This window comes from Podarcis cretensis, assembly GCF_951804945.1.
Source record: "Podarcis cretensis genome assembly, chromosome: 14".
Classification (NCBI taxonomy): Eukaryota; Metazoa; Chordata; class Lepidosauria; order Squamata; family Lacertidae; genus Podarcis; species Podarcis cretensis.
Genome location: NC_137183.1, coordinates 25,404,157 through 25,419,405, shown reverse-complemented (window position 1 = coordinate 25,419,405; position 15,249 = coordinate 25,404,157). Strand labels below are relative to the sequence as shown.

Here is a 15,249-nt window from a genome sequence, read left to right as displayed (position 1 = left end):
TCTGTGTGTGGGATTGCAGAAGGCATGGATGCTTAGTTTACAAGAAAAAATTCAGCACGCTATGTGCTTGTGTCTGGGAGAGAGAGTGCACACACAATTCTCCTGATTAAGACATTTTGATAAAGGTTTGTCAAGCAACAATTGTTTAAAAAGGCTAGTCTCTTTTCTGAGCTTTTCCGCAGGTATCGTTTTATCTAGAGGTGGTCCACACATGCATAAACATTGCTTGATTTGTTCTATGCTTGATGACTGGGCAAGTTAATGTGGAAATTTCCTGAGGCATTGCATTTGAGCCAATTAGAGAAGTTCTGTCTCTGATGGGAGCTGTTAGTCAGCCATCACAGATAAGCAGGTCACCATGTGATGTTACCTGCAGTCATCAAGGGGTGACTGTGTATGAGAGAGTGGGAGAGAGAAAGAGATTTTCTGTAATGGCTCCGAACATCATCTTGACAACCCTGGTCTATGCCCCTGGACCATGGCTGGCAGCAGTTAGGGCTAGGACATTCTATTTGGTGGTGACCAACTTGCTGAATGTTTTGCCAAGTGAGAAGTCAGACCCACTGCTATGTAGTCTATGTTGGAGAAAAGCAAATACATTTCCTTCTCTTGAGCTTCTAGTTAATGCATGTGTTACTTTAAACCACATGATGACTCTGCTTGAGCCTCTGTGTGTCTCAGTTAAATCCACCTCAAAAAGCTGAGCCACTTTGTTGTTCTCTCCAGACAATATGTCTGCTGCTTTCGCTCTCTGATCTGCACTCACTCTGTACATAGTTCCTGCATGAATAAAGCCTTTGAACTCCAGAAACAGTACAAGCTTATTCGAAAACTGGGACTTTGGGGATGCTTGGCAAGCTTTACACCCCACATCTCAGGATTTTTCATGCTTTTCTAAAAGGCCTAAAACACTTTAACATATCAATCTAATACTGGTGCCAAAAGGTATAGTTTGACAGATATTGGCTTGATAACACTTTCTGTCCATGCCCCAGTGTCTATCAACAAAACAACAACAAATTTATTAGTCGCTTTTTCTTGCCAAAGGCAACTCAAAGTGACTTACATTTACCTCTGTATGCCTTCTCTCCTAGAGCAGAACATTTGTACTTTGATCCGAGTTTGCTCTCCGATGCAGTGTCCAAGGAGTGCCTATTTAAATCACTAGAACAATATTTCAAGGAGACTGATTTTCTAGACACTAGCGTTCCCATGCAGTGGGACACAGTGAAGGCCATCCAGAGAGGGCACTGCATTGGTGAGGCAATAAGGGGGAAAATAATGCATGATCAAGAAACTTGCTTAATCACCACAGAAATTAAAACACTTGAAGTGCTCTAATGTAGAACAGGCACTGCAAAATCTCTTAGATCTTTAAAGGTAAAGGTACCCCTGCCCGTACGGGCCAGTCTTGACAGACTCTGGGGTTGTGCGCCCATCTCACTTAAGAGGCCAGGGGCCAGCGCTGTCCGGAGACACTTCCGGGTCACGTGGCCAGCGTGACGAAACTGCTCTGGCCAGAGCCAGAGCTGCACACGGAAACGCCGTTTACCTTCCCGCCGGTAAGCGGTCCCTATTTATCTACTTGCACCCGGAGGTGCTTTCGAACTGCTAGGTTGGCAGGCGCTGGGACCGAGCAGCGGGAGCGCACCCCGCCGCAGGGATTCAAACCGCCGACCTTTCAATCGGCAAGTCCTAGGCACTGAGGCTTTAACCCACAGCGCCACCTGCGTCCCTTAGATCTTTAGCCTGGTCTAAACTAAAATTACTTAATTCATCTAGCCCTTCTACTGAACCTGTGTGTGTGTGTGTGTAGATATAGATATATGCAGTGCTCCCCCCCCCCTAAAAACAATGTTTAGGGGTACTCTTGTTTCCTCCTGAGACTCAGGAAACACTGGGAAAGGAAAGGAAGCCGCCATCGGGGGTAGCAACGGAACTGATGATTCACCGTGCTAGAGAAGAAACGAAAATTTTTAAAAATTTAGTTTCTTCTCCCATTAGATTCACAAAATGTTTAGGGGAATGCGTACCCCCAGAAAAAAAGCACTGGATATATGTTTGCATATGTATACTTATTTTTTAGAAAACAATGTATGCCCAATGTATACATGGGGAATTTATGGAATTGTGCTCGTCTCACCTTTTTTCAGGCAAGTGTCATTCGATCCTTCAGGCTGACAGATTCCTGGCGGAAGAGCCAGCTGTGGAATGGGACGGTGACCATTGCCTTAATAGAAGGGAAGCACATCCCTGCAGGGGGCATGGCACAGATATTTGTTTTGTTGAAAATGGGAGAGCAAAAATACAAGAGCAAGGTAAGCATGCTAATGGAAAAGGCTAATCACTGATGTTTGTTTCTCTTAAGCGTCTGGTGCTGGTGGCGGTCGTTTTGTGTGTGTGGCTTCTCCAATAACCTCATTCCACTAGATATTTAGCACACCTTGATTCTGAAATGTAAGCACACAGCAAAGGAAGCTAACTATGAAAGGGCCAAATGAAGCATTTTCTGGATAGCTAATCATGGATGTTCAACTGTAATTTTTTTTTTAACTGAAATGCAGCTCAGTGTCTGTGTTCGTATTGTGGGTGCTGCCAGCTTCTTTAGAGCGGACTGGGCATTTAACCCTTGCCACCCCATTATCAAGATTAAACACAAAATAACACGTCCTCAGGCTAGGAAGGTGGGGGGAGAAGTCTGACTCAGTTGGCATTTAATGACAAATCCACCTGTTTTGCACTTTGCAAGACGATAGGTGAACTGAAACACCAAAGCCTTCCTTCAAAATTTGCACTTTTGCAGTGGAGTTCTCTAGTCACATGATGTGTAAGCGGTTTAGTCATGCTGGCCACATGACCCGGAAAGCTGTCTGTGGACAAACGCCGGCTCCCTCGGCCTGAAAGCGAGATGAGCGCCACAGCCCTATAGTCGCCTTTGACTGGACTTTACTGTCCAGGTGTCCTTTACCTTTACCTTTACAAATATGTGTAGTAGGGTAAAGTCTGCATGCTAAGCCGATGCTCTACCATTGAGTTATGGCCCTTTTCCTTCAGGAGCCACACAACAGTTGATCGTACCTGCTTCAATATGGCTACCTCTCGGCGTGTTTTACATTTGCACACCTGTTCAATTTGTGTGTCAAAGATTTAAGTCCTTTTCCTGCTCCAGTGTTTTATGCCCTAAATATTGATTGTTTTAGATTGTATTTGTGTTCTTTCCCCCTCTCCCCCTTTTGTTTTGGCAGATTGAATTTTATTTATTTGTTTGTTTTAATGAAAGCAGCAACCTTTTGAAAGAAAAATAAACCTTGTAACTGCATGTTTTCTAGACACTTTGTAAGAGTGCAAATCCACAGTGGAGGGAACAATTTGATTTTCACTACTTCTCTGACAGGAAGGATGTGTTGGAGATTGAGATCTGGGGAAAGGATAACAAAAAGCACGAAGAAGTTTTGGGAATGTAAGTTTTTTTTCCATCTCTCTCTTTAAATATGTGTTTTGTGAAAGCCTTGAATATGAATGAAGTTGATGTGGGGAACAAAATGTGGAATAATCTCTCTTGCTCACTCGTTCACTCGCTCTCAGTGTATTTATTTATTTGTTCCAGTTACAGATAGGTAGCCGTGTTGGTCTGCCATAGTCAAAACAAAATAAAAAATTCCTTCCAGTAGCACCTTAAAGACCAACTAAGTTAGTTCTAGGTATGAGCTTTCGTGTGCATGCACACTTCTTCAGATACACCAGACCCTTCTATATAGTGAGAAGGTGGGGAGGGGTATTACTCAGAAGGGTGGTGGGAATGGGTGATAGGCAGATAGCTGTGATGAGCCTGTCACTATATAGAAGGGTCTGGTGACTTCTGTTTCAGTGTATCTGAAGAAGTGTGCATGCACACGAAAGCTCATACCTAGAACTAACTTAGTTGGTCTATTTATTTGTTGTGTTTTTATCCCACCTTTTCCTCCAAGAAGCTCAAGGTGGCATATGTGGTTCCCCCCTTTCTCATTTAACCCCCCACAACATCCCTGTGAGGTAGGTTAGGCTGAGAGGCGGTGACTGGCCCAAGGTCACCCAGTGAGCTTCATGGCTGAGTAAGGATTTGAACCCTATCCCTACCTGAAGATATCAGGGATTGAACCTGGGACCTTTTGCTTGTGAAACAGATGCTTTACTACTGGTCTGCAACCATGCAGTCTGCAAGGGATTACTCTTATTTAGAGGCATATATATGTAGTGAGCCCAGCCATGGGGAATAAAGTCTGCTTCTGCATAGCCCCATTCTCTCTTTGTCTGCTTCTTTGTCACTCTAGAATGTGATTCTGTGAACTGTACCACTTGCATTTGCATGGGACGCAATGACTGCTGTGTTGGGTGCGGTCAAAAACAGCTGGAGGTGCCAGGTTGTGGAAGAGGAATTGATGGTGAAGCCACTCTGAGAATTGTACAGGGGCCTCCTAACAACTCTCCATACCCTTAACTACAACTCCCAGGATTATTTGGGAGTTGACTGTTTAAAGTGGTATCATAGTACTTTAAATGTATGGTGTGAATGTGACCCATGCCGCATAACCTATTTAGAACATCCCACACCTTCTGTTTTAAAAGTGTATATCCCGGCACATGCATATCCGTGGGCAACTCGTGGCAGTCAACAATCTATGTATAATAAGCTATTTCCTAAATACCAAAAGAGCTGGGGTGGATCTACACACAGGGGGAAAATGCTATAAATAAGTCAGAAATTAAATTGTTATAACAAAAGTTAAAAAAAAACACACTATGGAAAATTGCATAGAATATTTTTTTACTCTCCAGCGCCATCTGGTGTTGCATGTTTATAACACATTCAAAATGTGGTTCTTTGGGCTATTGTAACTGAGTCCCTGGTCTATAGTATGTGGGGATTCTCCTGGATACATCTCTATCACTAGAGGCCAAGGTGACCTCAGTGTTTAGGAGTGCCTGTCAGCTGGTAAGATAGCTATGGCTGCTTTTGGACTAGGGTAGCCGGACCTACTAGCTCGAAATGCACAGGTGAACTATGACCGTCATGTTAAACTGCCACTGGAAATATTGCACTGGCTGCTAATGAGCTACTTATCTGAGTTCAAGCTGTTGGTGCAGGTCTACAAAGGCTATATAGCTTGGGACCAGGATACCTGAAAGATAGTCTCACCCCCTATATACCCAACTGATCACTGCACTTTGATGGCAAGGCCGTCTGCAGATACCAACGTATCAGGAGGTCTATTCCATACAATATAGGAATCAGAGCTTCAGGAGTGTAGAACCTGCCCTTTGGAATTCCCTTTCCTTGAATATTAGACTGACGACTGCTGAATACCTTCCTCTTCCAACAAACCTTTTAATTGGAGGTGTTTATCCCAGTTTGCGAGTGCCGCAGGTGGCGCTGTGGGTTAAACCACAGAGCCTAGGACTTGCCGATCAGAAGGTCGGCGGTTCAAATCCCCACGACAGGGTGAGCTCCTGTTGCTCGGTCCCTGCTCCTGCCAACCTAGCAGTTCGAAAGCACGCCAAAGTGCAAGTAGATAAATAGGTATCGCTCTGGCGGGAAGGTAAACGGTGTTTCCGTGTGCTGCTCTGGTTCACCAGAAGTGGCTTAGTCATGCTGGCCACATGACCCGGAAGCTGTACGCTGGCTCCCTCGGCCAGTAAAGCGAAATGAGCGCCGCAACCCTAGAGTCAGTCACGACTGGACCTAATGGTCAGGCGTCCATTATCCCAGTTTGCATCTGTACTTCAAATTGTTTTTATATTTGTAATTGTTTGCATATATGGAATTGTTTTTACATATGGAGTTGTGTTTTTAGGCCATGTGTTTGCTGTGCAGTCACTTGGAGATATTTTATGGGACTCATAAGTGAAATCAAATCAATAATGAAATGAGCATAAATGTTTTTTAAAAAGCATTTATAAGATTCTAGGCATCAGCAAGACAATGGTATGAAATAAATTTATGTAAAGTCAAGTTAAAATAAAAACTCTAATTATCTGTATGTTTTAATATCTTACTCTCCCCCCTCCCTTTCTCTCATTTTAAAAAATATCAGTGTTTAATTACTTTGAAATGATTGTTTTTTCTATGCTTTTAGCTGTTTCTATTTTATCTGTAAGCTGCCTTGAGTCCCTGTCTGGGAAAAAGGCAGGGTATTAATAAGTATAAATGTAATAGTAATAATAATAATAATAATAATAATCATCATCATCATCATCATCAACAACAACAACTAAATAGTTTAAGTGAAAGTTTAAACAAACAAGAGAGAGAGAGATGAAATCTCAAGTTTGGTGGCATCTGATATATTCCTGCTGATTGAAACCATCAGGTAAAGCAGGGTTAAATGCTGCTTTCCTCCAAGGCTGAAAGATTTTTGTACAGCCACTAACTATTCAAACCATCTGGGATCACTCAGACCACAGCCCAGACTTGATTGTACAGTTTTGCTAAGGAATTGCCAACAGAGTTCCCACCTGCACCGGGACAGCAGATCCCACGCGAAACACATTTGCACGCTTAAAAAATAAGTGATTAAACTTTATGCGATCCAGCGGTATGAAAAGACTGAGTTAAGAAATGCGAACGCATATTGAGTTTTAATGTGGCAATCCAGCTGTTTAATTGCTTGTGTGTCTAATTGTTTACACAGCAGTTTATCTCAGTGCAATGCTACAATCCGTTCGCATCTCCCCCTGCCACCGTGTGAGCATCAGATGGAATGCAAAGAACCCAGCAGTGATGGTTCCAAAATGGTCTCCCCCAAGGCGAGGGACTCGTAACTCTGTTGTAATGTCTACAACTGTTTACTGTATGAGTTGTTGTCCCCTATGTTACGTCTCCTCAGACCTCCTCTAGTGGCATGTCAGCCATGCAGATCAGGGGTTGGGATGTCGGAGAAATCCGAAGCAGTTTGCATTTAAAGAAAAGGCTCCCCAATTTGTACTTTTTGAAACCAAGATCTTTCATTTTATTTGCATTTATCTGAATTTTAAAATGATGTTCTCCAGCAAACTCATGTGTACAAAAATGCAGATACCGGGGTAAAGTGTGTATAAAAATAGATATATCAGTTTTTTAAAAGGTACAAAAATGCATTACATTAGAGGAAACGGCTTTGCAAATGTGCATATTGAGCAAAATTTCATAGAAAAAAAATCTGCATGTTAGGAGAAATTTGCACTAAAATGCAGATGAATTTTTCATGAGGACTTTTTTAAAAAATTGCAAACTGATGTGAAGATGTGAAAAACTGCATTTAGGATTGGGAAAATGAGAAATGGAGAGGAACTGAAATTGACAGTTGCAGGGGCAAGATGACTTACAGAATTAAGAGGCAATCTGCATAATATGCAGTTCTAACAAAGAGGGAGGTGTGTCACTCTCACCTTGGCAAGCATTCATGGGGGAGGAAGTGTATTGATGAGATAATTGGCTTCCTGGGAGGTTTGCCAGCCATTACTGATAAGCCTGCAGGGGTTCTCCAGGGCTGGGGAATCTCTGACCATCCATTCTAATGCCCATCATCCCTGGCTATTGTGTATGCTGGTTCAACCTGGTGGAAGTTGGGGTCTATCAGCATCCGAAGGTCTACAAGTTCTCCACACCTGTTGTTTGTGATTGAGAGAAGTATTTAGTTACACAAGAAGACTTGGTTTCATGTCTCCGCTGACGAAACAAAACAGAGGGAGCAGCCCAAGTCAGACCACCTAGCTCAGTAAAGTCTTCTCCAGCTGGCTAGGGCTCTCCAAGGTTTCAGACAGGGTTTGCTCCCAGTCCTACCAGTCACACTTCTCTGAAGTCTCTCAGCTCCACTCACCTCACAGAGTGTTTGTTGTGGGGGAGGAAGGGAAAGGAGAATGTTAGCCGCTTTGAGACTCCTTCGGGTAGTGATAAAGCGGGATATCAAATTCAAACTCATGCTAAGCAGATGTTCTACCACTGAACTATGCACCTTCCCCAAGTATGCTCAAGTGCAGCCTTTTAAGAGCAAACTTTCAGTTTCTTGAGCAACTGGCAACCAGTTCTGCAAAGACATCAGCCAGAGTTGCTTCATTCCCTTGGTTTAAACACTTAACGAAAGCAAATACTTTGAATGACTTGCTAGTGGATTGCTTAGCCCCCACTGTACGCCACTGTCTTTCCCACCTGGAATGATGTTAGCTTGAATGTTTTGGGGGGAAGGAGGCAGAGGTTTTGTGTGCCCACCCTTCCTCTCCAAAACTGGCTATTTAGAAGTAGCAAGTCTCTGCAATTTAGACAGATGTCTGGCAACCACTGAGCTTCTACAGCTGGAAAGGGATCAAACTGGAGTAATGTGTGCCCAATTTACCTAGAAGGAACCCAACTGGAGGGGAACCTCTGAGGATTTTTTTTAAATGGCCATTAAGAAAACACCTAAACAAGTTTTTGTTTAAATGAAAACCTGTCGACAGGCCTTAAGCACCGAAAGGCTATTCCAAAATCTTCCCATCTCTGCCTGTGTTTGGAAACTCAGTCCCACTGCAACCCATGACAGCAAAACTCTTCCTCTTTGAGTCCCTTTCAGTTGGAAAATGCAAATGTTTGCTTAACGTCTTCCATAATAACTTTCATCTACAGAGCTTCTTGAAAGGTTTGCCCCATGTATTTCTGAGTAAAATGTATTTTAATGCTTTCACTCCAGGATTTTTCACAGCTGCAAGTATGCAAGTCCCACCCTTCCCAATTCTTGGAAAATACTTAAATGTTTTTGTTGCCCTCCTCTTTTTTCAAAAAAAGTGTAAGACCCATATACATTAGGGGTAATGTAAGTTGAGTGGTTGATATTGTCTGGCCTCACGAGGAATGTGCACATCATCTGCCCATAAAGAGGGAACTGGGCATATTTTCTGCTTAATATACATAATTCCAACAGGTCTTTGGGAACATGCATATGTTGATTGGAATATTACCCTAACATAAATAAATCTTTAAAAGTTGTTTGTGTGTGTGATGAAGAAGGTGTTGGAGACCTTTCTCTGGAACCCCCAACTATCTGAGCTTTTTTTTTTTTTATCTAACTCACTTTAAAGACAACTGTGCACATTGCAAGAAGTGTATAATGGATGTTGTGTGTAGTAATCTATAGTACTGTGCTGATGTTTTATCCTGCGATTTCCCCAACATCAATTTACAAGAAAGAAATTGCATTCAGGAATTATCAAAGGGGAGAGAAAATGTTGGTGAAATTCTCACATGTGGAGTGCAGGGTTTCCCTCTCCAATTCGCCTTCCTTTTGTGGTTGCCAAGGAGCCTGGCCCATGCATTGTGGGGCAGATCCAAGATGGCAGCCAGCAGAAGGCTGATGAAGGAGCTTGAATAAATCTGCCAACAAGGATTGAAGAACTGCCAAACGAATGAATCTTACCTACTGACTTGTCAAGGTCTTATTGCTCTCAACAATCCTCCTTTGATGGGGTGCGTTCAGAATTGAAATTAACTTTCCAGCAGAGTATCCATTCAGCCCTCCCAATATTATGTTTAGACCAGTCACCCTAACATTGAATGCAGTGTCCATGGGGTGTTTGAGAGTGTCTGTTCTTTCATTCTGCAAATCGTCTCACCAATGATCTTCATCCTGCAGTCTCCCTGGGTGCTTGTGCTTCAGATGTACAGCTTAGGGTAGTGCTATTGTGAGATATCTCCTCCCATAGTGCTTCCCAGATCAGGAAGCATGGGCCACTGGGGAGGCTGGAGAAATGTTTACTGGTATGTAAACTCTTCTGCAGATGAAGGAAACTTGTGTGTGTGAAATTGGAGGACAGATTTCAGCACAGCACTAGTAAGACGGTTTGCATGTTTTCTGAAACGGCTATTGCACATTAATTCCAACCCCTTTTGATTCTATTGTTTTTAGGTGTAAAGTTGATGTTAGTGCGCTCCCTGGAAAACAGGCCAACCATTTGGAATTGCCCTTGGAGAAACAGCCTGGGTCCCTGTTGATGGTGATCTCTGTCATTCCCTGCTCAGGAGTTTCTATCTCTGATTTGTGCGTTTGCCCTCTGGGAGACCCCAGTGAGAGGAAACAACTTTTCCAGCGCTATGTGAGTTCGAAGGCCTCCCCTTCTGCTTAAGGAAAATCAGGAGTGTGTGTGTGTAGAAGGGAATTGTACCAGAAAATGACGTCAAAGCCCAGATCCTAATCACATGTCTGTTAATGGGGGAATGAAATATATCTCACACTAAATATTATGGCTGGTGTGATTTAATCAATTGTCTGTACAGTTAGCCCCAAGCCATATGGGTGGTTTGCATTTGATAGTTCTCAAAACAGTAATTTCCTTTACTATTACAGAGCAGGAGAGAGAGACAGACAGATTTTTCTCCATCTTCCCCAAATTTGTTTCAGCTCTGTTTTGCACTTCTGATGTGACAATTGGCTATCAGATCAAGTTTAGTTAATTACAGAATGAGAATGGGGAAACTTTCCCATCCAAATGTTATTCGACTCCAGTTCCCATCAGCCGAAGCCAGCAGGGCCAATGGTATGGGATAATAATGGGAGTTGCAGTCTGACAATATCTGAAGCGCCACATGACGCTCATTGTCACACTAGAGCACTGAACAGGAGCAGCCTGTGCCACTTAAGTAGGGTAGGTCACTAGATTTAAAAACATCCTCCTTGTGGGGAAAAGAGGGACAGAAATGTAGAAAGCATAGGCTTCTCATTGACACGCTTGCTTTCTATATGCAGGGAGTTTTCCTTTCCTTTTTTTTCTTCCAATGTTAAGTTGTGGGTGAACATATCAGACGACACAGCGATTCTTCAAACAGCTCTTGTTTATTCACAGGCCAGAACAGAACTGAACTGAAGGGTTCAGTCAGTCTGCTTATATAGAGCTCCAGTACAACGTAACTGTAACAATTTTCTAAAACTATCCAATCACTGAACGTCACTTTCGATCCCTTATTTGCATAACTATCTACAGTATCCCTCTGCTGGCCCAGGGTGAGAACTTCAGTACATAACATCCAACTAGGGGAAACATTCAAATATGAAATACTCCCAACCATCCCCTGCATTGCTGCAATCCAGGAAAATATCCTGGATTGTAAGAGTGAACACAGCTGGTTCTTGAAATTGGATTGACTCCCTATGCCATCCTGGGACACAGCATATTTATAGATTCATTTAGATTCCATTCTTCAACATCTCAAGCAAGCATGGGACAGCCGTGCATTTTTCTGTGCACTTGTATGTGGTGCTGGGGAAAATGCCAGAAACATTTAGATTTCTGCGAAACATAGGGTACAAAACAATCCAGAAATTTCCTTTCCAATACAAGGAGGAGTTCAAAATGGCAGCTTTCTTTTTAAAAATGTTCCATGCTATTGTGCTTTTCAGGCATTTATTTTTATGCAAATAGAAGGAATGCAATTTTAAAACAGCTATAGATATTCAACTGCAATGTTGTCATCACCAGAAAATAAATTAGTCATGAGTTTATTGTTCAGGGGATTTGGGAGGGCAAGGAAGAGCCTTGAGCAGATCATAATTAAATGATTTCTTATAGTTTACTTACAGAGCTGTTGTCTAAATCACTATTTGGCCTTGCATAGAATTTGTTCTTTAAGAAAGGCATAATACAAATGTGTAAATAAAATAAATGTTTAAAAATATTTTAACTTCTTCTGACAATGTTTTCGTTGCAGTGCATAAGGAACTCTTTCCATAACATAAAGGATATTGGATTTTTGCAAGTCAAAGTATTAAAAGCTGCTGATCTGTTGGCTGCTGATTTTTCTGGTATGAAATATTGCTGATCTAGACTTTAGATTATATCCCCCAACATGTTATAGTAGAAGTTCCCAGTGCTGACCCCTTTTTTATCTTATGAAAAATAGAAAATACCAAAGAGAATACATATATGATAGTGGCATTTTTTAAAAGTGTATGAGTCTTTCATATTTATTTATACAGCATGATCACATCTTACATGTGTTTAACTTGTGTGATTTCAAAGATACATGGTTGAAGGCAGGCTGGCTGAAATCATGCAAGTTAAATCCAAAAATCTCTTTTTGCTCTGGGTTCCTTTGGGGGTTACCTGGCATGCAGGAGTGCCAGCTTGGCCCCATGACTGTGGGTACCTGAGGCTGTCGATGCCATGCATTATGCATGGCACTGGCACCAAAATTTGTGGGTGCCTGGCTCCTTCATGGGGAATTTTGTAGGAGTTCTGGCACCAAGGGCCCCAGGGAGTTGGCACCTATGCTAGCATGGAAATAGATTTTAAGCTCTCCACCTTGCTTGCTGGGCAAGAAGAAGAAGAGTTTGGATTTGATATCCCGCTTTATTACTACCCTAAGGAGTCTCAACGCGGCTAACAATCTCCTTTCCCTTCCTCCCCCTCAACAAACACTCTGTGTGGTGAGTGAGTCTGAGAGACTCCGGAGAAGTGTGACTAGCCCAAGGTCACCCAGCAGCTGCATGTGGAGGAGCGGGGACGTGAACCCGGTTCACCAGATTACGAGTATACTGCTCTTAACCACTACACCACACTGGCTCTCAAGGTTTGCTTGGTGCATTGGCTGTGGAACTACTAAGGATTCTCTCTCTCTTCCCCTCACCTGCTAGCCATTGGGTTGCACCAAGGTTTGGGTACATGTGATTTTCATGCATATGCAGAACTCTTGGAACCGAACCCCCTTGTAAGATGTGATCATGCTGTACTTCAAACTTTTCTAAACTGCTTAACATTTTTCAAATCTCTAATTTGATTATTGTAACTCGCTGTACACGGGGCTGCCCTTGAAGCTAATCCAGAAACTCCAGCGGGTGCAGAATGCTGCGGCGAGGCTCCTTACAGGGTCCTTGCCATGGGATCACATTCATCCAGTGCTTTACCAGCTGCACTGGCTCCCGGTGGAGTACAGGGTCAGGTTTTAAGTGCTGGTTTTGACCTTTAAAGCCCTATGCGGCCTAGGACACACGTACCTATGGGACTGCCTCTCCTGGTATGCCCCGCGGAGGACCTTAAGGTCCACAAATGACAACTCTTTGGAGGTCCCAAGCTGCAAGGTGGTTAGATTGGTCTCAACTAGGACCAGGGCCTTTTCAGTACTGGCCCCAACTTGGTGGAACACTGTCACAAGAGACTAGGGCCCTGCGGGACTTGACATCTTTCCGCAGGGCCTGCAAGACAGAGCTGTTCCTCCTGGCCTTTGGTTTGGACTCAATCTGACCCTTATGTTTCTCTCCCCTTATGGTTTTGATCTATGTACTATTAAAATGAGGCTGCATTTTAAATTGTATTTTAACCCATATTTCAAATTGTTTCTTTTTCTTTTCCTATTATGTTTTTATTGTAATTTTACTGGCGTTAGCTGCCCTGAGCCTGGCTCTGGCCAGGGAGGGCGGGGTATAAATAAAAAATTATTATTATTATTATTAAGCATTGCAAACGGTGTACAATGTAAAAACAAGAGAAGAAATGCGATGGTGTGCTTGCATCAACACAACTGGACACCTTCACCTGCCTCAGCTGCAGCAAAACATGTCTTTCCCGTATCGACCTCTACAGCCACAGCAGGCACTGCAACCTTCCATCAGGTTGACTTCACCCGCAAAGGCACACCTCCATGGTCTCCTGAGACAGGCGGATACTAACAAGTCATCTAAACAACAAATATGGGTTTCAATCAATAGAACAGTATGAAAACATAAAAACAAATACAACTGATTTAGGGGGCCCACACACACAGTAAACCAGGGCCCAGTGTTATGGGTCAGGGAAAGTCTGGCAATAGTATGTGTAGTAAGATTCATATACACATTAACACAGAACGAAAGCTAGCAAACATATTGTTGTGCTGGAATTTGTCCTCCACTTTCTCTGCAGAAGAGATTCTCATTTTTTCATAGTACGTTCAGGGCATAGTATGTTCAGGGCACAGTACAATGCAATCTGCAGTCATACCTTGGATCCTGAACGCCCTGGAACTCAGACGTTTTGGCTCCCAAATGCCACAAACCCGGAAGTGAGTGTTCTGGTTTTTGAACATTTTTTTGGGAAGCTGAATGTCCGATGGGGCTTCTGAACAAACTTTTGGAATGGATTCCGTTCGACTTCCAAGCTACGAATGTACTATACAAAGTAGAGTCGCACCTGTTGCTCCACCCACATTTGCCTCTGGCTCCACCCACCACTGGTATGCATCCCATAAGGCTGATAAAGATTCCCCACTCATGACCTACAGCCATAGCGCTCTAAAAGTTAGACCTGGGCGTGAGTTCCCAAGACTTATTTTAGCTGCTGCTACTAGTTTGCACAACTTCTAAGCTGCCTTTCATCTAACATAGATCCCCACTCGATTTATAAAAACAAATGTACACAATTTAAACATGATAAAGCCTGTTTTAAAATTATAAGGTTGCAAAACATTTTTCAGCAACGACAACATTTCAATAAGTACAGAAATTATTCATACAGCGACAGCACAACTTTGAGCAGACTGTTGTAAGGAAAATGCTGCCTCTTTAACGTGCTGGGGCAGTAAATGAGCGAGTTTTGCAAGGAAAGGATACCATTTGCGCAGCGCTGTTTTCTTGTTTTGCAATAACTTATTTCCCTGCAGCAGAGTCATTTTCCAGTTGCCCTCACATAGCCCTCTGCTAGCTGAGTAGAACTTTTCAATAGTTGAAAGGTTTTCTAATATGCGATTCCTGCAACTCAAGCAAAAAAATGCATTACTGAAAAGGCTATATTGGAAGCTCTGAAATGAGGAAAAGTGTCGTCAAGCAGTTTACCAAGATAACTGGCAAGTTTTTCTTCAGTGGTCAAATAATGCACTAACAAATTATATATCTGGCTTTCCTTCCCAGGCAAAAGTGACCCCTTTTGTGTGTTGGAGCTGGGGAATGGCAGACTTCAGAGTTACACTGTTTACAAAAACCTTAATCCAGAATGGAACCAGGTCTTCACATTGTAAGTGGATTTGCATCTGAAACTTTGTTTTAAGGTAGTTATTCACCAGCCTTCATTGAAAGATTCCATAGAGCAGGGTTAAAACCAGTTCACAGAACTTATCAAGACAATTTAAGATCAGCATTGATTCAAGAATCATGGAAGCTTGCCTATTTCTGTATTGCAGAGGAGTTCTGCATAATTTTTTTTTCTAGAACTACAGCAGCACAATATATTATTAGAATTAACTGAGGCCATGCAAAGAATGATGCTATTTAGCTTAGATGCCACTGATGTCAAAATGTT

General features: G+C 42.7%; 1 protein-coding gene and 1 long non-coding RNA gene across 3 annotated transcripts in view; both read left to right on the top strand.

Annotated features, from left to right (window-relative positions):
- Positions 1-15,249, top strand: part of LOC307203549 — a 309,517-nt gene that overhangs the window by 237,692 nt on the left and 56,576 nt on the right. The gene's annotated exons all lie outside the window — the stretch shown is intronic.
- The window catches only part of MCTP2 (multiple C2 and transmembrane domain containing 2), a 116,143-nt gene that overhangs the window by 44,318 nt on the left and 56,576 nt on the right, over positions 1-15,249 (top strand). For both annotated transcript variants that reach the window (XM_079954235.1, XM_079954236.1), the window contains exons 9-13: positions 2,154-2,318; positions 3,330-3,460; positions 9,894-10,080; positions 11,690-11,783; positions 14,862-14,964. In XM_079954235.1, the coding sequence (XP_079810361.1) occupies positions 2,154-2,318; positions 3,330-3,460; positions 9,894-10,080; positions 11,690-11,783; positions 14,862-14,964 (680 nt within the window). The remainder of the gene's footprint in view (positions 1-2,153; positions 2,319-3,329; positions 3,461-9,893; positions 10,081-11,689; positions 11,784-14,861; positions 14,965-15,249) is intronic.